General features: G+C 44.3%; 1 protein-coding gene across 1 annotated transcript; it reads left to right on the top strand.

The window, feature by feature from the left end:
* Positions 1 to 28: 28 nt before the first annotated feature.
* atg5 (ATG5 autophagy related 5 homolog (S. cerevisiae)) lies at positions 29 to 24,918 on the top strand. The gene is made up of 8 exons (XM_052066503.1): positions 29 to 153; positions 790 to 974; positions 1,564 to 1,691; positions 2,210 to 2,288; positions 2,746 to 2,908; positions 4,326 to 4,420; positions 16,519 to 16,636; positions 23,056 to 24,918. The coding sequence occupies exons 2-8, from the start codon at positions 867 to 869 to the stop codon at positions 23,190 to 23,192; spliced, it is 828 nt and encodes a 275-aa protein (XP_051922463.1). The 5' UTR covers positions 29 to 153; positions 790 to 866; the 3' UTR covers positions 23,193 to 24,918.

Here is a 24,918-nt window from a genome sequence, read left to right as displayed (position 1 = left end):
AACGTCGTGGCACTTTCGCCAGGTTGCCAGCAGTTTTCTAGGGGTCACTGTTGTCAAAGAGTTCTTCTTCGGCGGTCAGTCGCGCTGGGAATGACAACATCGCCCAAACACTTCTTTTCTTCACTACGACTTGATCGCAAAACACAGACAAAAGTAGGCATTTCTCCATTTGTACACACGCGCAACATGCTCCTTTGTCGTGACAAACTCTGAAAAGCCAAGGCACTGACGTGTAACAGCTATTGGAAAACACTTCCGCGTTGGTTTTCTACTCGATATGCTAGCTAGCTATTGTGCTAACGTGAGTTTCCTCCTCCATGCAGTTTTGTTTTTGTGGATTGTTTGACGTAGTCGTATAAGTCATACGTGCAACGAAGGCGCATTTTCTGTGTATGTTGGGAAATCGGGTTACGTATTTATACGTATTTTTTGAACACGTGTAATTTGATGCGCGTGCTTGTGTAATTAACTTTTCATGTTATTTGTCAAAATTTAGGTCGTTGGAATTTCGGCTACCTGGGAGGAATTTGCATGTTCCTCTTCCCACATTTAAAAAATATGCATGTCAGTGACATTGATAGTCTAAATTGTCCACGGATGGGATGTGAATTTATACATGTGCCTTGTAATTCATTGACTGGTGTCCAGTCCAGTATCCTGCTTTGTTTACCAACGTCAGCTCAGCTGCAGCCTTAATGAGAATAGAGCTGAAGAGGATGGATGGTTACATTTAGTACTGGTAATCTGCAACTGCCGAATAACCACAAATGGGCTTTTCTTATATGACAGGAAGCTGTGTGCTTTTGGGCTTGAGGGTCATTGAGTCTTTATGAGCCACTGGGAGCTGCAGCACCAACAGCAGCAACATGGCAGATGACAAAGACGTGCTGAGAGACGTCTGGTTTGGCCGGATCCCAGCCTGTTTCACTCTCAACCAAGATGAGGAGACAGAGAGAGAGGTGGAGCCTTATTATGTAAGTCATACACCCGTTACTCAACCTCATATCAAGTCAGAATGGAAGTTATCAAACATAACTTGATTTTTTGGATGGGATGGAAACTATCATCCAATATTCATTAAGACACTCACCCATTTATTGTTTTTGTGCTCAAGTCATAGCAGCAAATGTATAACTTTGGCACCATCTTGTAGATTCTTGGTGCTGATGTTGTTCGGTTTAATTGTTGTTGTTGTTGTTGTTTTTTGGCATTTGTTTGTCCTGTTCTATTGATATTGATTGCTTAATAAGCCTCCTGTAAAGGTGGCTTGTTTGTGTTGAATGTTATTCCTTAATACAGACCATAGTTTCATGATTTTGTACATTCTAGATGCATTGTGTTGATACTTTATGATCCTATCCCCCTATAAGTGCCTTGTTGCTATCTTGTAGCTCAATTATATATGAACTTTTGCTCTTCGCAGCAGGGGTATTTTCCTATCCAATGTTTATCGCAGGCGATATTTTCCAGACCCACTTGCGATAAGTAAATAACTGTGAGACACGGTCATGTCCAATGTGTTGTGTACAAGTCAATGACAGTGAGCACCTTGTTTTCCCACAGCTGTTGTTGCCAAGGGTGAGCTACCTGACACTTGTCACCGACAAGGTGAAGAAGCACTTCCTAAGAATGATGAAGGCCGAGGATGTGGGGGAGATGTGGTTCGAATACGAAGGGACGCCGCTCAAATGGTGAGGGAACCTCTCGTTTCAGTTATGCTGCTTGGTAGCCTGTTCAAATACAGCCAGTATATAATGTGGAGTACCAAGTTTGGTCATGTTAAAGGCTCCTGTAATATTTGATACTTAATTACTGTAATATTTGTTACTGTAATAATTAATTCAAACATTTTTCCTGAGAGATAGTTATTTCAATTGAATTAATTATCTTTTTCCATTTATCTTGGTAAGTAGCTAGTTAATTGCTATATTGTGGGGAAAAGTGTGAATGGTACCACTTCATATACTTTTGTGAGGAGCTGAACTGAGGTTTTGGTTTATGCAGTCATCGAGGTATGTGACACCTTAGCTTGCAGTCAATGTACAATGCTTTCATTACCAATATTTTCCACAGGGTGTCAGTGCAGCCACACATAACTTTTAGAATCTGTTACAGCCTCAGTCGTTCCAGTAAATACTATTCATAGAGTTAATGTCGGTGTTTATTTGTCCAAATGAACAGATATTGATTGTGTTGTTCCTGATGCCAGGCACTATCCTATCGGTGTTCTGTTTGACCTTCACGCTTCCAACTCTATCTTGCCATGGAGCATCACTGTGCACTTTAAGGTAACAACTCTCGTTTACGCTTCTTTTAATTTTTAATTTTGTCTCAGAAGTCACTCGTTGGGGTGACGGGAATATTACTGTCGGCTCAGCTCTCATTATGTGGTTGCTATTATATAAATTTTTACAACCATGCGTTTCTAGTTAGATGTTTGCTGTATCACTCAACAATCGGGCGTTTGACAGTGCACAGTTCGTTTTTCTGGTTCACATGGAGAACAAAATGCAAAAAAAGGGGGGCTTTTCTTCTTAAACACATTTAATGACCTTTAAGATGAAAATAAAACGACAACGACAGATCCATGAATGAGATTTGCTGTTGCTGACAATCCAGTTCAGGCGCCTTTTCAAATAGCCACAACATGTGCTAGTCAAAGACTGAGCTGGTTGTTCATGTCGTCGTCGACACATGGCTAGAGTGCATCAGTCGCCAACGCCAAAATATTTTTTGTGTTGGCAGAACTTTCCGAGCCAGGACCTGCTCCACTGTATGTCCAGCTCGGTCGTGGAGGCCCACTTCATGTCCAGCATTAAAGAAGCGGACGCACTCAAACACAAGAGCCAAGTCGTCAACGACATGCAGAAGAAGGACCATAAGCAGCTGTGGATGGGTCTGCAGAATGGTGAGGAACAAGCACACACACACAGATACACAAAAAGACACACACACGGTATTTCAAAGCAAGTGTCAGGCAAGTAAGTCATCATAGGATCACACATTAACTCATTAGCACACATGGTGTCCACACTCAGATAACACCCAAACACCTTCCCCTTCTTCTTTTCCCTTCCGACCTGCTCCAACACGTCCACTTCCAGCCGGCTGCGGTGTAGTGTGATGTTGATGGTGTAAGAGGAAGGGAGGTGGGGGGGTCGGGGGTGGGGTCTGATGGGTCTGACGCTTGTGATCTCAGAGGTACCCAGAGGGCACGGTGAGATGAGTTTTAGAAACCAACGTTTTTACGATGTTTGGGGGCGTTGACTTAAGTCCACTCGATGAACTCAAATGTTTGCTTTTGTTGAACGGTTGTCCACTTTAACAGATTTTCTGCAAAGCAACAATAGAACCAGGATTTATGAGTCATTAAGTAACCCCTTTTCGAACAGTTACTGGGGGTTAAAAAAAAAACAAAACCAAACAGTGGATTTAGGAGTAAGTAGGCGTAAGGCCCTTTGATGGTGTGACCGTGTAAACCATCTATTTCCCATGTTTGAAATGTAATGGAGTGGTTGAAGCGGACGCTCGAAAATTGCCGGCTTTTGACATAATGTGCGACGACGCTTCCCGCATTGGGTTAACTGGATGATTTCAGTGACGGATAAAATATATAATAATTGGCGAGCAGCAATTGTTTTCTACGCAACAGGGCGGAAGGACTGAGTGTCGAGTGTGAAAGGGACTATGTTAGCTAACGACAGTCAAAATCAAGCAGACGACATTCAAAGTAGTTTTCAGAAAATATTAAATGAATATACTGTACATTGATGCCATTTCATCACATTAAACACAAAACTTTAAAACATTTACAGGTAAAATACAGAAATAAGAGTCGGTTTCTCAAATAACTAAAACAAAAATAATGATTTCAAAATGTGAAAGTGATATTATTTCTCCGCCTGTTTTTTTTTTTGGTATATCGCAGAAGTGAGTACTGTATACCAATCCCAAATTTTTCATGAGACAAGAAACGTCAGTGAAAAGCTTGTAAAACTGAAATTGCCGTGCCCTCAAAATAACACGCCACCAATAATTTGTAAATCGCTGGCAACAAAAGTTAGCACACCCCAATACGAAATGTCCAAATTAGGCCGACTTATCCATTTGCCCTCTCCGGTGACATGTGACTCTTGCGTTGCAAGGTTTCATGTGGGAATGGGGAGCTTTCCCACTTGCACATGCAACTACTTGCACATGCATTTTTAAACTCGCCAAGAATGATTTCCAGTCTGACTTTTATAGATATAGTATTGTGTTTCAATGTTTTCAATTTTTGTTAGATCTGCAGTGACAGGTGCGCTTGTGTTTCTCGGTTGTTGCAGATAAGTTTGAGCAGTTCTGGGCCATGAACAGGAAACTGATGGAGTATCCCACTGAGGAGGCGGGATTCCGATACATCCCCTTCAGGATATACCAGGTCAGTAGCACACACACCAGCACACCTTTGATCTTATAAAGCTCTCAAGGCACAGCACCAAATAAAACTTTCACCGAAAGTAGATCGTCTCAATTTACCCACAAATCGACTTTGGGCCTTTAGTTGAACACAGAGCTGCTATTCTGTTGTATGAATGTCAACTCACGGGTTAATCGGTCTGCCTGTCACAATACATCCATCCATCTATCCACTTTCCGTTCCGCTGATCTTAACAAGGCTCGCTGGAGCCTATCCCAGCCGCCTTTGCGCAGTAGGCGGGGGAACCGGTTGCCAGCCAATCGCAGGGCACACACAGACGAACCACCTTCCAATCTCACACTCACACCTAGGAACAATTTAGAGTGTTCAACCAGCCTGCCATGCATGTTTTTGGAATGTGGGAGGAAACCAGAGTACTCGCAGAAAACCCACGCCGATCTGGGGAGAACATGCAAACTCCACACAGGGAGGGCAGAGCTGGAATTGAACGCAGTACCTCTGCACTGTGAGGTCGACGCACTAACCACTGGACCAGCGGGCCGCCCCTGTCACTATACATCAGTGGCATTAATAGATAGACCAAGTACATTTTGTCATTTATGTCTTCACCTACAGGTAATGATAATTTTTAAATTGGGAACATAGAGCCTTTTCCCTTGCCAGTCCCTCTCTTTGGAATGACCGCCCACTGAGCGTTCGACAAGCCCCCCTCCCCTCACCGCCCGTCTTTAAAACTTGTCTTAAAACTAATTTCTTTTATTCTTTGGCTTTTGACTCGGCATGAGACTTGATTTTCAGTTTTACTGTATTTGTGCTTTCTGCTCTCTTTGCTATTTATTTGTTGTTTTATTATTTGTTGTTGTGTGAATGAACACTGTATGCAGTGGGGGTTGTTTTAAAGTGCTCTATAAATACAGTTGAGTTCAGTTGAGAATTACAGCACAAGACAAAGACAACAAAAATCGACTGCTTTTCCTTTGTTGTTGTAAAGTTAAATGTGAAAGGCCAAAATACTGGAAAACGGACAAATATTCTGTCCCAGAAAATTCAAATTACAAAGTGTAGGACCCACAAGATTACCTCTCTAGATGGCGCCAGAGGGCTGAATAAGACCCTTTGTTGTGGCTCATTGCTTCATGAGGAAATCACCTCTCACCAAACGCGACTCCTGCTTTTTTTTTTTTTGACAGAACTTTACACAAGTGCACCGGAGGTTTCAGGTGCACATTTTTCATACAAAGCCTCACCTGCTTGTGCAAGCCTGGAAGTGACAAACACAGCCTCTTTGTTTCTGACGATGTCGTAAAAACCCCATCACCGCCTTGAAAAAACACGAGCGAGTTTCTGAGAATTATGTGACGTTGCTTTTTAAATAAGCAGCTGTCACTTGGAGCCTTTTCGGAAGCTGTAAACATCCAGCGCACATATTCCTTGCTCAACTCTCTGGCTTTTAAATAAGGACCCACAAGGCTTGTATGGAGACTAAACTACAAGAGGGCATTTTGGTGCCAGAGTGTTGGACATAATCCCACTAGTTGGGCCTTGTAGTGTTATAGTTGAGTTTAGTAGTTTGCTCGGAAGGTTTAATTGCACACTTGTAGTCCAAATGTGTCAATAGTAGTGGGAAAAACATTGCCAGTATTATACATTTTAGAGTGTGAATAAACCCTTTTGAGTTGTGGCCCTTTGGGGCCACCATGAGCTAAGTTGTGTTGGCCCTGTTAGAATTGTACATTATACATGAAATGTTATAAACTACCATATTAATAGAAACGTTTTGGTGTAAAGAGCAAGATTGTGTTGATTTTATTCTATTTATTTAATGAATCTGAGGTAGGCCGGTTGGGCCGGGATCTGTCCTGTACGTGGTAGCCTGACGCAGCGCCATACTGGCCCAGGGCCATCGAGCCACCATTCATGTGGGACCCTGCATTTGTTCAAGTCTTTATGAGTTCATCTTTGTCATTCTACGAGTGCAGGAAGAAACCTGTTGATTTAAAAAAAAATATTTTGTGGCTAAGATGTTTTAAGTACCCTTCGCTGTGATTTCATTTTTAGTCGACTGCCACTGACAAAATGGCCGCCCCCCTGCGATGGATAAATGCTTTGTTCAGACTAGTGGGGGCGCAAAGTAACATATTACTGTAAGGAAAATGTTTGATTTGGCTTCCCCTTTAAAGCTTTTTATAGCTTGTCGGCTTGTTGTAGAATACTGCGATTCTAAGGATTAAAAATAAATAAATACCCAAGCTAATTGAGGTAGCTATTGTTGAATGTGTAGCATCTACAGTATGTGTCTATATACAGTCGAACCTTATTACAAAGTACCTCAAAGGACATAACGTTATAGGTCGTTGTAACCATTTCTAAGACGATGGCTATCAACTACGACGTCTAATACAATATGAACATTTGTATGAAATTTATGTCATACAGGCGTTCATTGTTCGCAAAATCGCCAAATGGGAAAATGAATAACATAAAATCGGACTTTGAAGTATGAACGATATAGGTGTGAAAATGTTGTAAACGGGGTAAAGGTATGTACAAAAGATTTTTTGCCATTGATGTGGTTTTAAGAATAAAAACACACAAAGATTAATGTTTGTGTTCTGCATTAGAACAAACAATGTATCATAATCAAATAGGACCCAGAGTGCTTATGGTAGCTAATTGTCAAATGTCAAGTCTGTATGTTTGTTTTGGCTATACAGTATGTTATGGCAAGAATCCTATTTATTGTAAATGGCGGTCTGATCATTTCACGTAGTGCAGTTATCAACATTCCTGTCTGCCGCCCGCCGGCCCACATCACAGTTTCCGTCCAGTCCAAGATATTCATCTGTACACCACACAGATGATGTCATCGCCGTTTTTGTGATGACAAAGGGCGGGGATGGGTGCTTGATGCGGAGGCGTAAGTGGACGTGCTGCCTCAGATTGCATCTTCGGTGCCGCCGCCGCCGCCTCCTCCTCCTCACTTTGCTCCTGACTCAGGTAAAAAGTCCCCTGGCTGGCAAAAACGAAAACGGAGATGACAAACAAGCAGCTAACCCTCGACTGGAAAACATGAAAATGCGAAAGCAGGGCTGACACACCAGGGATAACAGTCATGTAATGAGAAATCTGTTAGTTGATTTAAGCAGAATTATCTGACCATAGATCTGAAATTTTGACTCGTCAAGCTTTCCTAAAACAAGGAAACGAGACGAAAACACAAATTCAATAACAATGCAGTACAAGTATTGCTCTTGTAACGTCACACTGCAAGTGATCTAAAATGAGGTGAGTTGAGGATCATCATTTCGACAAAATAATACTTTGCTGCTCTCCTGATGGTGCCAGGGAACTATGTTGAAGTCCATTGAGGATCTTCATTTTGAGTAAAGTTGTGTTTTGCTGCCATCCTGTGGCAATTTGGTGTCTGGTACTTATGTTGAGGAGCTTAATTGTGACAAAAGTCGTGCTTTGCCCATCTTGGTGCCAAGGAACTATGTTGAAATGTCGTGAGGAGGTTTGTTTAGACAAAATGGTACTCAGCTTCCATCCTTTAGCAATTTGATGTCAGAGAACTATAGTTGCAGTGCATTGAGTATAAATTTGACAAAAGTAGTGCATCGCTGCCATCTAGTGGCGTCTTGATTCCAAAGAACTATGTTTAAGTGAGTTGAGAGCTTCATTTCGACAAACGTAATACTTTGCTGCCATTTTGTGGCATTTTGATGCCAATGAATTTTCCTCAAGTGAGTTGAAAAGCTTCATTTAGACAAAAGTAGTGTTTTCATCACGACATCTGAACCACTGTTGAAAGGAGACCACGATTCTCTCTTCTTTAATTTATAACTGCTTGAAACAAGGCATAACAAGACATAGTTTGCCATTTTCTGGCAGCTATTGGGATTTAGAAACCTTTTTAGGGCTGTCCTGTCCCTGAACGCTATTTATTCTATGTGAACTAAAATAATTAGAAGACTGTTCGAATCTCAGTAACATTTAAAAAAAATGCTTGACACAAGTTTAGTTCTCTTTCTCCCAAAACTGTCTGGCAAGATGGAGAACAAGCACGTTTTTCCTTGATTTGCGAAATCTGTAATGTTGCATTGCGTGGAAGCAACCAGGAAGCCGACGGCTCCCACATTCGGGAATATAACCATAAATCCTTTTGATGCCCAGCGGTCACTAAAGAGTCACAACAAAATCCGAGCGAGAATGTGGAACAGATTTGCCTTGGAAAAACAAGCTGTGCTTTGAGTATCAGGACGTTTGCGGTGTTGGGAAAAGCCCCTCACTCTCGTTGTCGGCCCACTGGCTCAAAATACTGTCAGCCAGGGATGCAGATGTGATGCTTTGTTGTTTGTCATGATTGATCAGCCGGCGTGTCACGACGGCTCCGCTGCTTCTCGTCTTTATTCTCTCATCTTGTGTGCCATAAAGCCTCTTAATGCACTTAAGTCAAACATTCTTGTGTGTGGCAGTAAAATTTAGCCCTTTAAAGCCCTTTTGACACACCCACTCAGACAGTGCACTTGTCGTCGCCATTAAAAAAAGAAAAGACAGAAAAAGAAACCTGTCGGCCAAGACTTCTCTGCGCGTGACTCCAAACTTTCCGTTGTTTTGGAAACGAGATGCTAAATATTTACACCCAACGGAACACAAAGTGAAAGAACGTGATCGAGATGTTCTCTGGAAATATTCAGTTGGTCCATCCAGACCAGGGATCTTGAACTTTGGATACAAATCGAACATGTACTGTACATCTGGAAACAAACAAAATTTGGGATCGGAGGAGCACAAAGTCAAAATAAATAAATAAATACATTTTAGAAAATGGAGCTCATTAAAAACACAGGAATGAACAATAAGCACAATTTTGGTGATTTGAAGAAAAGCCAAAAATAGACAATTGATACAAGTTTCTAGAGACGCACCGCCTAATATTTACAGTCCCCATCACGAACAAGCACTGCCAGTCGTCCTGGCTGGCACGCGTTCAATCAATCCATTCAGATGTTTCCGTGCAGACGCTCTCCGTTCTCGCACGTCGGAGGGAGAGAAAAAAAAATCCGGTGTTTAGCTCAACCAACGTGTCGTGACATGACGCGAGTGTGGAGAAAGTGAACATGGACGCAAGAAGATGGCAGAAATTCAAGAACAAAGCCGTCTGGCCCTCAGAAGTCACCACGCATGACTTTAGAGGAGGCGAGTTGTGCGTGCGCGCACACTCACACGCACACGCAGACACAGGCAAACACATGCTTGGCGTCCTTCAAAGGCAGATTGTGGTCTTTAGTGTAAATAACATGTGCTGCGTTTGATGCAGACAGAATTAATGACAACGCAGAGTCCAAATAACAGAAGGCTCATTTCCGTCTGGCCTGCAGCCGTGGTGGCGACAAAGACGCCTGGCGGCCATCACGTACACTTTTCATTCCGGCGAGTAAGATGTGGACGTTGATCTTGTTTTGGTCCTTTTACTTCAGCTGCCAATGGATGCCTACTGTTTTGAGCATTCATGTCACTTTGAGGAGCTTTATTTTGATAAAAGTAGTGCTTTTCTTCAATTGTGTTGCATCAAGAGGCAACTATAAACTTTGCTGGTTAGGGGTGTCAATTATTCGCAGTTTTTGCCATTTGCTGTAGGTAAATTCAAATTGTAATTTGTGTTTTATTGTTGTTTTTACACAAACTTTGCGAAAATCTAAAATTCCTTTCACCTTTATGGCCAAATCATAACTGAATTGCATCCAATGTATTGTTAATGGTTGTCCTGCTCTGTCAAAGAATGGCACCAATATCGTCTGCTAAACAGGTACGCCTCCATGTTCCCACTATGTGACTCAGTGGTTAATCACCGCATCAACACACCCGTGGAACTCACCCGCCTCTCTGGAAGCTGCGTCCTTGGAAGAATGCATGTTTATTGCCTCCCAGATATCTGGTAATGGCTAGTTTAGACGAAGAAGGGGGGCGGTGGGGTGACTCCGCAGACAATTACAACACACGGGAATGCTCCCCACGCTCTCTTGTGTGTGAAGATGCCAAAGGCAACAGGTGATGAGGACGTCATGCCATGTTTTACTGTAAGGATCTCGTAACACAACCGTGACCGTCAATGGACGATGTAGACGTGTTGCAATCCATCTCGTCGCTAACAGGAACACGACACAAAGTTATTTTAGGTTTCAAAATAATTAATTCCATGTCTCTGTGTTGGAGTCATTCCTTAAACCGCATTACAGATCATTATCAGTCTACTGGCATCTGTTCAATTAGACCCTGAATCAGACTCGACTTTTGTTTATAATTGGCTTTACCTGTACAGTCAAGCGCTGTTTCTCACTGGGGGGATATTCCAGACCTGAGATAGGAGAGAAAACAAATGCAGCGCATGTTTTTTAATAGCTTTCTCCATCACCCTGATTTAAACACATATAAACTTAACCTAAAACCCCTTTAGAAGTTTTCTTTGGCACCTGTTCTCATTTTCTCGCTTTCAAGAAATAGGAGACAAGCAGAGGAAGAAAACCTTGTCTCTCCCAGCGACTCTCAATAGACGTTTATTTTAAACTGTCACATAAAACAAAAGCAAATTGAATGTTGTATATTTAAACCAATATTATCACCTGAACCTCATTTTGTTGAATGAAAATTAGCATAAAATGTTGCGATGCAGTAGCGGCAGGGGTTATGTTCCAGAACATGCCGCAATGAACGGAAATCTACAAAGTACCGTAGTGACTTTTTAAAAAATAAATTCAATGGATTATGCCAGTTCAAAATATGCATGGGAACATTATTTTTGTCCACCTAGGGTCACCATACTCACATTCTAACCTGTAGTATTTGTGACTTTGAAAGTGCTATCTTTTAAAATGCTTGCCCGTCCTGGCCTGTTGTATAACATGGCAGTCAACAGCTGTCATTGGCTCAGGCAACTGCTGCTGTTAGCTCCTCTGTGTTAAGTTACTTTCCGTAAATTGTGGACAACGGCAGCTCATGAACGAATATGCTTCTTGCGGCTTTTGTTTTCTTATCGTTTGGTCAGTGATAAGATTGAAATGACACTCGCGGCCGTGTCTGTACTTGACAACCTTTGGAGAGAAAACAATGTTACATTACCGTATTGGCCCGAATATAAGACGGTGTTGTTTGCATTGAAATAAGACAAGAGAAAAAGTGGGGGTCGTCTTATAGTCGGGGTCTAGACATTTTACCCATTCATGACGCTAGATGGCGCCAGATATTGAAGCGAATGCTGAACTTGACTCTCCAGGCCAAAGCGAACCCCTGCCACGAAGAATAAAATTAAAAATAGCGGTAGCACGAAGAAGAAAAATAAAAAATAGCAGTAAGAAATAAAAGAGAAGAAAATAATAGAAGAGATAACAGAAAATGGAGAAACATAGCGACAATCTGGAGAAAAGTGGGTCGAAGATCGGCAGCTGAGGAGAAGTTATGATGTCATTTACATTTCAAAAACCAGAAGCCATTCATTACCGAATGTGATTGCACTTAAGTTCACATATTTAAATGTTCAGATATTAAGATTTGAATGAGGCAAAATAACATGCTTTTTCCTCTCAAATGTATTGTTATAATCATTTGTTTCAGATGTACTGTAATTATTTTCTGTATAAAAAATTAATTTGGTGTTCAAAAAGTATTTTTTCAAAATTGAGTCTTGCCAAAGACGGGGTTGTCCTATAATCAGGGCCGTCTTATATTCAGGCCAATACGGTACTGTAGATGTGCGGTTGCGTAAGACAGTTCTGTGTTGCTGTTGGCACACTGCACTTTCGGTCCTTTTTTTTTTAAGAGTATGCGATCATCATATCAAGCAATCAATGGCATATCTTCTCTTGCGTGAGGCCATTTCAAGTCCCCGTAACACACAACCAAAAGTGTGTGGAATTTTAATTCGCCAATGGATGGACGGGCTCAAAGTTCAGTGGAAACAACTCTTGATTGACAGCGCCATTTCTCCATTCCCATTATTTGGCCATCACTTCAGCGGATTGAATCCCCTTTGCCGCCAATTAGGTGACGTGTTGAGTTGCGCTGCTCTTTTCACCGAGTGAGGGCGACGCCACCGCGCCGGTGCCGCCCGGCCAGCTAAGGTGTCAGGACGGCTCAAAAGAAAGTGTCTTCATCACCTCACGGAAACAATAGTCCTGACCTGTATTATTCATGGCCAACGCCACATTTTAAAAATGCATCCAAGTCGCTGTCACTTAACGCACTCTCCCTGCTTCACCAAGGCAAGGATTGCTGTGGTGACCGTCACGGACAGCAAGACCTTCTCTGCTGGCCTAAACTCGATCAGAAGCATTGACCAGGCCAGCAAAATACGTCCGTTTTGTGATTAAAAAAAAAAAATCAAGTGGACAAGACTTCAGATACTGGCACGGTTGTACACTGTTGTATGGCTGACCTATCGGTTTCCATACATTGGAAAAATACTTGTGAAAAAGAAGCCATGCTCTGCGTTGTCATACACGGTCAGAATCTCTGCTAAATGCATTGTAAGGGAAGATGCAATTTCAATGCATCAGCATATGTTGTTAGCTAACTGCGTGTTGCGGGTGCGCAAGTTGCCTATTTTCAGCAGCGATGTGATAGCGGTGATATAAAAAGGTAGATTAAGGCTTTTATGTCCCAGGTACCAAATGCACACACAGCCTTCAACTGGCGTGAATGACTCAATCTTTCTGTGTAACATGAACATTGGCTTCGACGCCTTCCACGCCATCTTCGCCACCTTCGTCCGGCTGCTCGGCGGTGTGTAGTTACCGCCTGGTCACTCGATCCCGTTGCTTACTGGTTTCCTTTTCACGTCTCTCATGATTAGAGCCTATCGTGTGTCACCGGGGCTCTTGTTTGACACCTCGGGTTGGGTGTCGACAAGGTGCGATCGGGTCAATGCCGCGAGGTGCGAAGATGGAAGACTAGCTCCTCTGGCTCTGGCCAAAATCTTCAGCTCGATGACACAGCAGCGGCTCCTTTTCATGAACGGAACTGGACCGCGACGGGACGACATCATCAATCAGTTTTAGCTGGGACATGTTAAATTAGTGTAACGAAACTAAACTATGACTCTGTCAATCAATTTTCTAGAATGTTTGTACTCATTGGGAACGTGGGTAACTGGAGGTTAATTCCGGTGAGCGGAAGTCGTACAACCTGGAAGTAGTTCAACCTCGGATCGTCACCTGAGAAAGTTCTCTTAAATTCCAAGGTCGGCTGTTTCAGACTTGTGCCACCCTGATAAAAAATATACGATGATATGGAATTGCACTTGGGGAATAGAGTGAAATCTTTGTCATTGTGTCCGTTGCTTAAAGCGGACATAAAATTGGAGTAAGACACAAACTACTTTCCAATAGCGGAGTACAAAATTTTATTATTGGTGTTATCGTGAGTCCCATTGCATACTACATAAGGCAAATTTAAAGCCATGCATACCGTGTGCCTCCCTATGTGCATGTTAAAGTGTTTTAAGTCTATTCTATTGTGGTTGCACTTGACTGCGTTGCTTCAGACTGTGAGCTATTTCAAAATTTTTGTTTCTTCAAAGGGAAAATAGGATAGAAAGATTACTTTTTAATCATGTTTCGTGCTGTTTACAAAACGCTTTGTGTCTGTAGTAGCTGACGACTCATCAGATGTGAAATTATACAACCAAGTAAATCCTGAAAAAGCCCCGACATTTGTTTGAAAACTAAAGAACGGTTCATGTGTTTTAGTTTTTCTTATTTTATGATTTTTCTTTTCGATATTCATTTTACAGCACTTCTGTTGCATTTTTTTAGTGCTCTAGAAAGAACATTTTTACTTATTTACTACAAGTAAATGCATCTCGACTCATCTATCTATGCCACCAATGTGGAGTGACCGAAGGAAAAATGAAATGCTTGTCCACTGGTCATTCATACATCAGAACAATTGCTTTGTGTTCAATGGAAGGTCCAAATTTCACGGCATCGGCATTCTTGCTTGCTTCACTTCTTCGGCTACATGAGAGCGTCAAAATGCTGTCCAGTTCATTTCTTGGTTTCCGTGACAGTGGATACGTTTGGCTTGTGAAAGGGGAAAAAATTCTGCTGAACTCTTAACCACTTGGGGTAGAATCAATAAGCGCTACGTGATTGCCATGATTCATTTCACCTTGAGGCCGAGCCAGTGGCGTTCCGATGCTGCCCGGTAAACACGTCTGATGATTTCCAGACTAATGTACTGTAGATCTGCGCAACACCGCAGCATCTCCATCGACTCTCACATCTGCAGCAAAAATGCCGCCGATGCCTCATCTCGTCGCTTCCAGTCTGCTCCCTCCTTGGTTTTTCAGCACCCGGGACTTTCCCCGTGTCGCCTTTCGTCCTTCCAACTCTTGCAACGTCATTGCAACGTCAAATGGATGTCAAATGGGATGAGTCACTCGGCGGAATCACCTTCTGCGAAACAGGTGTAATCCAGGACATGAGCGTGGCTGTGCAGGGGGGGGGGGGGGGGGGGGACGACATGGTGTTCATGTGAGCTATTGGTTGATGGGCAGATGCTCCCGGTATGAATGGGCTTTATTGCAATGCAGCTGGCAAGTGACTGAAGCTCAGTCAGGAAGCACTTGAAAGCAGAGAGAAAATCGACATCTGTCTTTAGATACAGATATGCATCCATCCATTTTCCGAGTCGCTATATCCTCACAAGGATCGCGGGGGTTGCTGGAGGCTATCCCAGCCATCTTCGGGCAGTAAGCGGGGGCCACCCTGAACCGGTTTCCAGCCAATCGCAGGGCACACAGAGACCAACAACCATCCACGCTCGCACTCACACAGAGGGACAATTTAGAGTGTTCAACCAGCCTGCCAGAACGAGATCCCGGTTACAAGCGGCCGAAATGAGTTTTCTCCGCAGGGTGTCCGGGCTCTCCCTTAGAGATAAGGTGAGAAGCTCGGTCATCCGGGAGGGGCTCAGAGTCGAGCCGCTTCTCCTCCACATCGAGAGGAGCCAGATGAGGTGGCTTGGGCATCTGATTCGGATGGCTCCTGAGCGCCTCCCCGGTGAGGTGTTCCGGTCATGCCCCACCGGGAGGAGACCCTGAGGAAGACCCAGGACACGCTGGAGAGACTATGTCACCCAGCGTGCCTGGTAACGACTCGGGATCCCCCGGGGAGAGCTGGACGAAGTAGCTAGGGAGAGGGAAGTCTGGGCTTCCCTGTTAAAGCTGTTGCCCCCGCGACCCAGACCCGGATAAGCGGTAGATGATGGATGGATGGATGGATGAACCAGCCTGCCATGCATGTGTTTGCGATGTGGGAGGAAACCGGAGTACCCGGAGAAAATCCACGCAGGAGAACATGCAAACTCCACACGGAGGCCGGAGCTGGAATTGAACCTCTGCACTGTGAGCTCGACGCGCTAAGCACTGGACAACCGGGCTGCCTCGATACAGATAATAGCTTTCAATATTAGATGCATTCGTCAGTCCGATAGTGAGCAATTTGTCAAGCTGTTTTTTGTGGGGTTTATGTTTTGCAACCCGAGTTGGTTTAACGTCAAGCTATTATGCAATGAGTATATAAAACAACCACACATGTTTGGCTCATGTAAGTCAATTTTACTGAATGCTGACAAACGTAAAACACTACAGACGGTCTAACGAATGCCATCCGTGTCCCATCACAATGTTGGAACTCTTTAAGCAATAGCTGTTCGAACACAAAGGACGGCACCACATATGTATGCAGAGAATCAGAATATTGTTTCTTCTCTCCGAAAACTGCAGCTGACCGAGACTCATGTATGGCCAACATCTTTGCAAACTGCAACTCGAATTAATGAGCTTGTTATCTTGGCCATGATTGCACTTCCGTTTAGTTTGACTCTTATTAAAAGTGGTCGCTGTTCACTTAGTCTAACTGCCAAGAATAAAGACACTCGTGTGGGGAATTTTTTTGCAGATAAGAGAAGATTTATATGGTTGTTTATTGTCCAACATGGATTGGCGGGTCTTGCAGATGTGGTTTGTGTACAAAAACAGGGGGGGTGGAAATCATTTTTCTGATTAATATAAACCTTTTCAACTCTTAATTCATTTACAGACGATGAGTGACAGACCCTTCATCCAGAAACTCTTTCGTCCCGTTTCACCTGAAGGAGACGCTCACACCCTTGGCGACCTGCTCAGAGAGATGTACCCCGCGGCATTACCCAATCACGGTATGTAGCACACACGTGGCCCTGGCATCGATATCCACCCTCAGTGACAAAAAGAGTGGCCAGATTTACCACTAGTTGCCTTTCGGAAAATTTTGATCTGTAGGGTCTTATCCTGTCTTGTCTTATTTATTAATTGTATTTTTTTCCTCTAATAATAAGTGTGATTGCTTCAAACAGTTTTTTTTCTTTTTTTTAAATCATTGCCCATAGTTTCCTGTGAAACTCCAACATAAAACAAAAGAGAATCTAATGCTCTATATTTAAGCGCCAAGATATTAAACTGAGCCATGTCCTTTCATCTGACAAAGGACCACTCGCTTCATGCTAATATGGAACGTGAAATTTGACGCAGGGGCTAACGGAATTTAGCATATTTTACAATCATTGTAAATATTCAAGCAACTGTTAATTTATCACATGCGGCCCCGGTGGTCGAGTGGTTAGCGCCTTGACCTCACAGTGCAGAGGTACCGGGATCAATTCCAGCTCCGGCCTTCCTGTGTGGGGTTTGCATGTTCTCCCCGTGCCTGCATGGGTTTTCTCCGGGTACTCCGCTCTCCTCCCACATTCCAAAAACATGCATGGCAGCCTGATTGAACACTCAAAATTGTCCCTCGGTGTGAGTGTGAGTGCTGATGGTTGTTCGTCTCTGTGTGCCCTGCGATTGGCTGGCAATCGGTTCAGGGTGTCCCCCGCCTACTGGCCGGAGACAACTGGGATAGGCTCCAGCATGCCCCGCGACCCTTCTGAGGATAAAGCGGATCACAGGATGGATGGCTGGATGGATAATTTATCACCCAAACAGCAGCAACACATAGAGACACCTCACACATACTGTATATATATTCTTTCTGCTCTGTGTGAAGAACTATTGGAGCTCACCGTAGTTGGGAACCTTTTCTGACTCTTTCTCTCGCTCTTAATTCCGCTGAATCTCTTCTTGTAGACCGACATTTGAATCGTAAATAAAAGCGTAATGTCCACGTGGAGGCCGGCTGGGCGTGTGTGGCCCAAATAAAGATGAGAGGAAGCCGCAGCAGTCTAAACACACAAGGGGACGGGAAGTAGATAAGGCCACAAAGGAGCGTAGGGACAGACGACCCGCAGGAGACTCACCTGCTCGCTGGAGACAGAGCGAGCCCACCTCTGCGCGCACAAACAGCCCCTCTATGTCTGTCTGCCGGCCTGGCTGCCTTATTCACTTTCACTCCTCACCTTCCTGCCCACTTTATTGACTTTGTCTAGGCCTGCTGTTGTTAACAGTCTTAACTGTGCACTTTCAAGCAGATCCGACTTCAGAGTGCATGTGAATTATTTTAAACAATTGTTTTGGTACACGTTTAAAATTGAGCCACGGTGCATAATCTAATTAGATCCAATGCCAAAAATTTTGTCTTAAAGGTAAAGGTATTGTTCTTTTTAAACTGAGGTACTAAAGTACTGGTTGAAGTGTTATTCATTATTATTTTTAATTAGGAATATTTTATCACTTGAGTGTAATTTTCACAAGTATCCATTAGTACTTGCGACATACTGTTTCTAATATTTCGGTAGCTTTGCCAAATATGATTTTTAAATGCATTGCTATATCATTGACAACAGCGATAATTTTTGATAAATAAAAAGAACCCCCACCCCATCCCGAAAAATGTAACAAATCAAAAAGACGACAGAAATGTGAAAATAATTATAATTTTTAAAAATTGAGGCCTATGAAAAGCATGACCTATCTCAAAATTATTATTATTGTTGGCCACAATGAAGAATTTGTGACACCATAGTTGTATTGGTAATAGTAGTACTACTTGGTAAACCTGAATAAACGACATATTCATATGTCAATATAAAACTAGCAGTTTGTAGTTTGCAGGACCGGAATGTTTGCAGGACTAAATGATGCAATAATCATGAAGCCACAGCAGTGTTGGAATCATATAAATAAATATAAATCAGTTCAAATGAAAAATCAACCGCGGAGACAGTGCTCAGATATAACAAGCACAACAAGGAAATACAATATTTTTCATGGCCATTTAATATATACAGATTCAGGGGTAAAATGATTTTCTCCAACGCCATTTTATTCCCCCCCGCCCCCCCCCCCCCCCCCACCCATTTTTGGGACACATTTTAATATGAATCAATCAATTAAATAATTCTTGATGAATAAAAAGGCTCTTCGACCGACAGAGTGCAAAGTTAAAGAACGAAGATGAATGGGACGTAATCCAGATGTTCATCTCTTTTCCTCCTTTTGTGGCTCGGATGTCAAAGATCTTGGTTTCTCCTGATCCAGGAGCTCCTGTTCCTCTTTAAAGGTGTCAGTCAGGTGTAGTCCCTTCCTGAGGTCTAGTCGTCATCCTGCTTTCATGTCTTTGACATCCAGTCTGCGACGCTTCTGATCAAGGTGAAAGTGCTCTTTTGTGGCCCGCTCCTCCTCCTCGTCTGGCAGATAGCGGCGGTGTTTGGATTAGATCCAGCGGGTCGTGTGTTGGCGGCGTCGGTGGGCTTTGCCGCCGCTATTGTTCCGTAGTTCAGACCCCAAACGTGGGGGTCCTGGCCCCCTCTGTGATCTCTCACACATCAAATGGGAGGCAGAAGGTGTGTTGTGTCTGTCCTGGGCGTCAGCTTTGACGCGACATGGCTCTCAAATAAAAATCTCAGAGCTTGCCCACCACCTTCGATTATAGAAATGTCAAATCACAATGACATTATTCACAATGTCTTTGCTCTTTATTCCCCACGCTGTTTGGATTTGTTTCATATCTCCTCACTCCAAACAAGCGCTATAATCTGCAGGTTCTTTTTTAACCGCATGAACTTGCATCACCATCCATAGATTAAGTATTTAAAAAATAGTATTGCATGTAATAAATAGTATTAAAAACATTTGCTGAATGAAAAAAGGTAGTGCTGTTGATAACCTGTTAAGAAAATACAGTGTTTAGCTCCACTCTGACCTTTTTTATTTTTTATTTTTGCGTCCCAACACCACAGGCTTAAGCTGGTTAGGGATGATTAAAGGGACAAACGAAAACCCCCTTCCGCCCTTGCTTTAAAAAAAAAAATATCGTCCTCTGTCCCAAAAGTGGGCATCCATCTGGGATGGACGAACGCAACATTCCGCCCCGCGGACGGATTGCCCGTCTCCGGTGGACGGAGTTATGAACAGTTTGAACGAGCAGTCAGTGTGAGTACAAAAGCTTCTGGCTTCAGCTTGAAAGCACCAAAACAAATGACAGAAAAAGCCGGCTCGAACAGCTGGACTTTATTTTGTATGTAATTGGTCAATTCTGGTCAATTCTGAACATAGCCACAAGCCAGAGGGCGCGCACACATATGTGTTTGGCGCGATTGCCTTTCACTGGTCTCCATCGACAACTTATGCAAAGCAATCTGAAAATGATTTCACTCATGTTGACTGTTTCTTAACAGGAACTAAATTCGCTCACCTTGATTTTGAAATGAGTTGCTAGGGTGCTCGGGGAAAGAAAATGCTCAACATTGCCTCGAAATAGCTCATTTGGCTCGTTCACAGCCATGTTGTTAGTGGAAGAAATGCAAGTGGGGCGCACTTTGAACCAAGAAAGCGTCTGAGAAAAAAAAAATATTGATACCATTTTTCAGCCCAAAAGTGACCAGCGTTTGTGAGAGGGAAGGGGCGCTTCCCAGAAGGCCCTTCCCAGCATGTAATGGGAAAAAGTCTGACTTGTGCGCCAGGTGTGTTGTTGAGCAACTATCCCCACGCATGACACATTTGAGATGGTTCTCGTAAGCCTTTTTCCTCTCAGCTTTAGCGCAACATGCCGGTTTTTGTTGTTTGGAAAGAAGCAGAGGAAAGCCCACATGTCGTCTGAGTGACAGATGCTTTGCCAAGACTCTCCGAATGCACCCTGCGAGTTTATTAAAACATCTCGCCGGACATTGCGTGTGTGCGCGTTATATATCCGTATACAACTAATGTAGCATAATGTCTTGAGTGGACGTGGGGTGTGTCCAATGAGATTCCACATCTCTCATTCATAGAGTACACCCCACCCACCTGCAGGTACGTGCGTGTGTGTGTGTGTGGGTGTGTGTGTGGAAAAAGTGCATCTGCAGTGGTCTCAAGAGTTAATCATCTGATTTGAGGTTGTGATCCCAGGATCAAGCTCACTGACCCTCCCCGCTAAACTGTGAATATTCACTTCAGCAAAATGGACCCCGTGTCTCAACTAAGGCCCCATGCATACAAGCCCATTTATTCATTCATTCATTCATCTTCCGAGCCGCTTGATCCTCACTAGGGTCGCGGGGGGTGCTGTAGCCTATCCCAGCCATCTTCGGGCAGTAGGCGGGGGACACCCTGAATCGGTTGCCAGCCAATCGCAGGGCACACAGAAACGAACAACCATTCGCACTCACACTCACACCTAGGGACAATTTAGAGCGTTCAATCAGCCTGCTACGCATGTTTTTGGAAACCGGAGCACCCGGAGAAAACCCACGCAGGCCCGGGGAGAACATGCAAACTCCACACAGGGAGGCCGCAGCTGGAATCGAACCCGGTACCTCTGCACTGTGAAGCCGACGTGCTAACCACTGGAATACAGGGCCGCCGACAAGCCCATTTAGTTAAATATATACAGTATACAGGTATATATTTTTTAAAGGCGTGGTCTGCCGCACATCGAGTGACCCGGCCAAAACCGATTGAACTGTTGCACGGTTTGGCAACCAGTTTTCACGAGCCAGTGGTTTTGCTGCCATTCAAAACTGTCATCGCCAGCGATTGGCGTTGCGGTGTCGCAGGTGAAACAGGCCAAATGCATGCTAGCTTTCCTTTTTTTTTTTTTTTTTTTTTTTTTTTTGTCGTACAAAAAGCTATGAAACATTGAAAAGTTGGAAATGCGCGCTCAGAAGTTTACAGAAGGTTTGATGGCAGTTTTTGATTCACCCTTAAATTATATCGAAAAATATCCCCAAAGTACCATGTGAACTTCCTGTCTGACGCTCTTGACCACACACACACACACACAAACACACAGCACGGGGGTCACCACGTCATATCAGGAGGGCGTCGTCATCGAGCGCCAACCGCCACTTCACCCGAAACTCGCTCCCTCTCTAAAATTGCCGCTTCCATTGCCGCTTTCGACCTTACGAAATGGAACACATGTCCCGCTTTCGCTGTGCTCACAACGGTCAATCTGTTCGTCGTCGAGCTTTGTTAGCGGCTCGTTTGCGTGTTGCGCTTGTTGGTGTGAAACTGGAAAGTGTCAAAGTGAAAGTTCAGCACTTGCAGTCCATTTAAAAAAAACAAAACAAAAATCAACTGCCATCTGTCTGAACATGTCCACCATATCGAGATGTTTCCTCCTCTTCGTTTCTGTGAAGTACAAAGTGAATGTTGACGTGGAAATGATTCCTGTCAACGCTGAGCCCAACAGTGTCATAGTCTTGCCAAGCCACTAACTGATACCATTTTGTAAAGAAGTTCCACGCATGAACTTTTTGTCTTTTCTATTTATGAACTCCACTTTAAAGACCAATCCTGCCTGCCTTGCTGCTTCCATTTTTTTCCTCTTCAAGGACACTTAACATCCTCTTTTCGCACTCTGCCTGAAACCTCTTTGAATTTGTGTCGCTTTCCTCACCTTGGCAACCGTGACAGGGTGGCACCCGGAGATCGAACAAGAATCACCGATACAAGCCCATCTGGGCCAAGTGTGATTCGCCTTCCGGGGTGCTACACGCATTTTCACCTGGAGGACGGGCGGCCGCGATGCCAGCGCACTCGAGGCTTGTCGAGAGTCTCGGGACCAACCAAGTGGATGGCCGCAACGCTGGCCCCACTAGGGGCTAAAGGAACCAGGCTTGAAGTTGCCGCAGGCCCGCCAAGACAAACGGCCGCAGCCGCTCGCACGCTAAAGAAGCACTGACTGTTATCCAAGCAAGTCCTAAAACCGGTGACTGAAGTCCCAGGCCAGTCATGTGACTCGAGCCACCCCTTCCCCTCACATTTGGCAGCCTCCCTCGATCCATCCATCCATTTTCTGATCTCCTTAATCCTCACAAGAGTTGCAGCGTGTGCTGGAGCCTAACCCGGCCGTCTCCGGGCAGTAGGCGGGGGACACCCTGAACCGGTTGCCAGCCAATCGCAGGGCACACAGAGACGAACAACCATCCACGCTCACACCCACACCTTGGGACAATTTTGTGTGTTCAATCAGCCTGCCATGCTTGTTTTTGGAATGTGGGAGGAAACCGGAATACCCGGAGAAAACCCACGCAGGCCCGGGTGAACATGCAAACTCCACACAGGGAGGCCGGAGCTGGAATCGAACCCACGACCTCTGCGCTGTGAGCGCTAACTACTGGCCCACCGGGCCGCCCAGCCTCCCTCTAATAAAACCAAATAACAATTGTGTGTCACGCAGGTGAGGAGAGGCGCTACCAGGTTGTAATCCACGGAATCGAGCCGCTGATGGAAACGCCGCTGCAGTGGCTCAGCGAGCACCTCAGCCACCCGGACAACTTCTTGCACATCTGCGTGGTGCCGGCGCCTTCCGATTGAGGTATGCCTAATCTCACCGTTGCCACGGCGATGGAACTATAATCATGCTTTGAGAGCGTGGGATGAGAGGACTCCATGCGGTTCTCCTCGAACTTTCCCCGATGCGCACCTTCCTCGTTGGATGGCGACCTCGCCTAGGTGACCACATTCCTGCACCTAAACCGTAATTTTCACCTATGTAAGGAAAACCACTTGAGCATTTATGCTGTATCCTTGAGGCGTGTCTTAAGGTCCATTTTGTTCTCACTAGTCAGACAATTGAACGCACGAGTACCACAATTAGGGCACGCCAGTCGAACAAATGTGTCATACAAGTAATGTTTTTGCACGACTGCCTTCCATGATATTTCTGCACACGTGGAGAACAACGTGGGGTTACGAGTCGGGCAACTATCCATTCAGCCGGCCATCCATTTTCTAATCCGCTTATCCTCACGAGGGTCGCGGATGTGCCGAAGCCTATCCCAGCTGTCTTCGCCCAGTAGGCGGGGCGCACCCTGAACCGGTGGCCAGCCAATCGCAGGCCAGACATAGACGAAAAACCATTTGCGCTCAGAATCACACCTCGGGACAATTCAGAATGTTCCTTTAACCTGCCATGAATGTCTGAGGAAACCGGAGTACCCGGTGAAAACCCACGTAGACACGGGGACACCATGCAAACTCCACACAGGTAGGCCGGAGCCGGAATCGAACCCTGCGCCTCTGCACTGCGAGGCCGACGTGCTAACCAGTCGACCACCATGCCGCCCCACTATGTAAGTGCCCCCCTTTGAGATTCAAACCCAGGACTTCAGGCTCACAGACCCACAATTGTACCCTCTCCACCAGCAGAGACCGTCGGGCAGCTAGTGAGACAAAACTACTTAGTGGGTATTTGGGTGCTACTAGTACACACCCGGCCGGGATGCTCTTAGTGTGTGACGCATGCCGACTAGTCAGCCCTAGTCATCTTACTAGTTTACTCGTAAGGTCTGATTGCCTACGAGTAGGTTAAAAGCTGCACTCATGGCAACATTTTTACCACCCAGACACATCCCACTAGTGCGCTGAATTGTCTTACTAGTGAGGGCAAAAACAATACTAATACATGGACCTAGATATTGATGACATACGCAAATGCCCTTGCATGCCCCGGAAACGATTAACAAGAAGGTTTATACGGAGCCCCAAATGTGGCACACGGTTTGGCCACAGTTCATCTATTTTGATTTTGTGTGCACAAAATGCTCATTTGCGACCGCGAAATACTAATCTGTGGACATGAATTTGGGAGGACATGGAAAGTGTGCTTATTTTCCTTACCCGGGACGTCCAATGATATTTGACCCACAATTTAATATTTTGTCTGCACGTTATGTCTTTCTCGTGGCCACAAATTAGCATTATCGTTAGCCAAATAGCATACTAGCCTAAGTCTAACATTTTCGCAAAACACCAAATAATACAACAAATTCAAACAAGGAGGCCAGTAGCTACGATTCAACGTTTGCCAATTAACATGACTGAGAACATACACCCGCAATACACACTACGCACGCAAACAAGTAAATATACAGTTTTTCCCGCTAGCACGGTAGTTTTTATTTTGTTTTGTTCATATTGTGGCAGTCAGTTGAAAAAGACTTGGACAATAATGCCATTGCACTAACCGTCTTGAAACTCGAGAACATTCATATTGATTTAAAACTCATGATGCAAATGATTAAATCAGTGTTGATACGAA

This window comes from Hippocampus zosterae, chromosome 5 (assembly GCF_025434085.1).
Source record: "Hippocampus zosterae strain Florida chromosome 5, ASM2543408v3, whole genome shotgun sequence".
Lineage (NCBI taxonomy): Eukaryota > Metazoa > Chordata > Actinopteri > Syngnathiformes > Syngnathidae > Hippocampus > Hippocampus zosterae.
Note: the sequence above shows the minus strand (reverse complement) of the source record. Positions and strands in the feature narration are given on the sequence as shown.

Coding starts and splice junctions, on each gene's coding strand:
- atg5 (XM_052066503.1), top strand. CDS start 867: ATGGCAGATGACAAAGACGTGCTGAGAGACGTCTGGTTTGGCCGGATC. Junction 975..1,563: donor GAGAGGTGGAGCCTTATTAT/GTAAGTCATACA, acceptor GTTTTCCCACAG/CTGTTGTTGCCAAGGGTGAG. Junction 4,421..16,518: donor TCCCCTTCAGGATATACCAG/GTCAGTAGCACA, acceptor ATTCATTTACAG/ACGATGAGTGACAGACCCTT.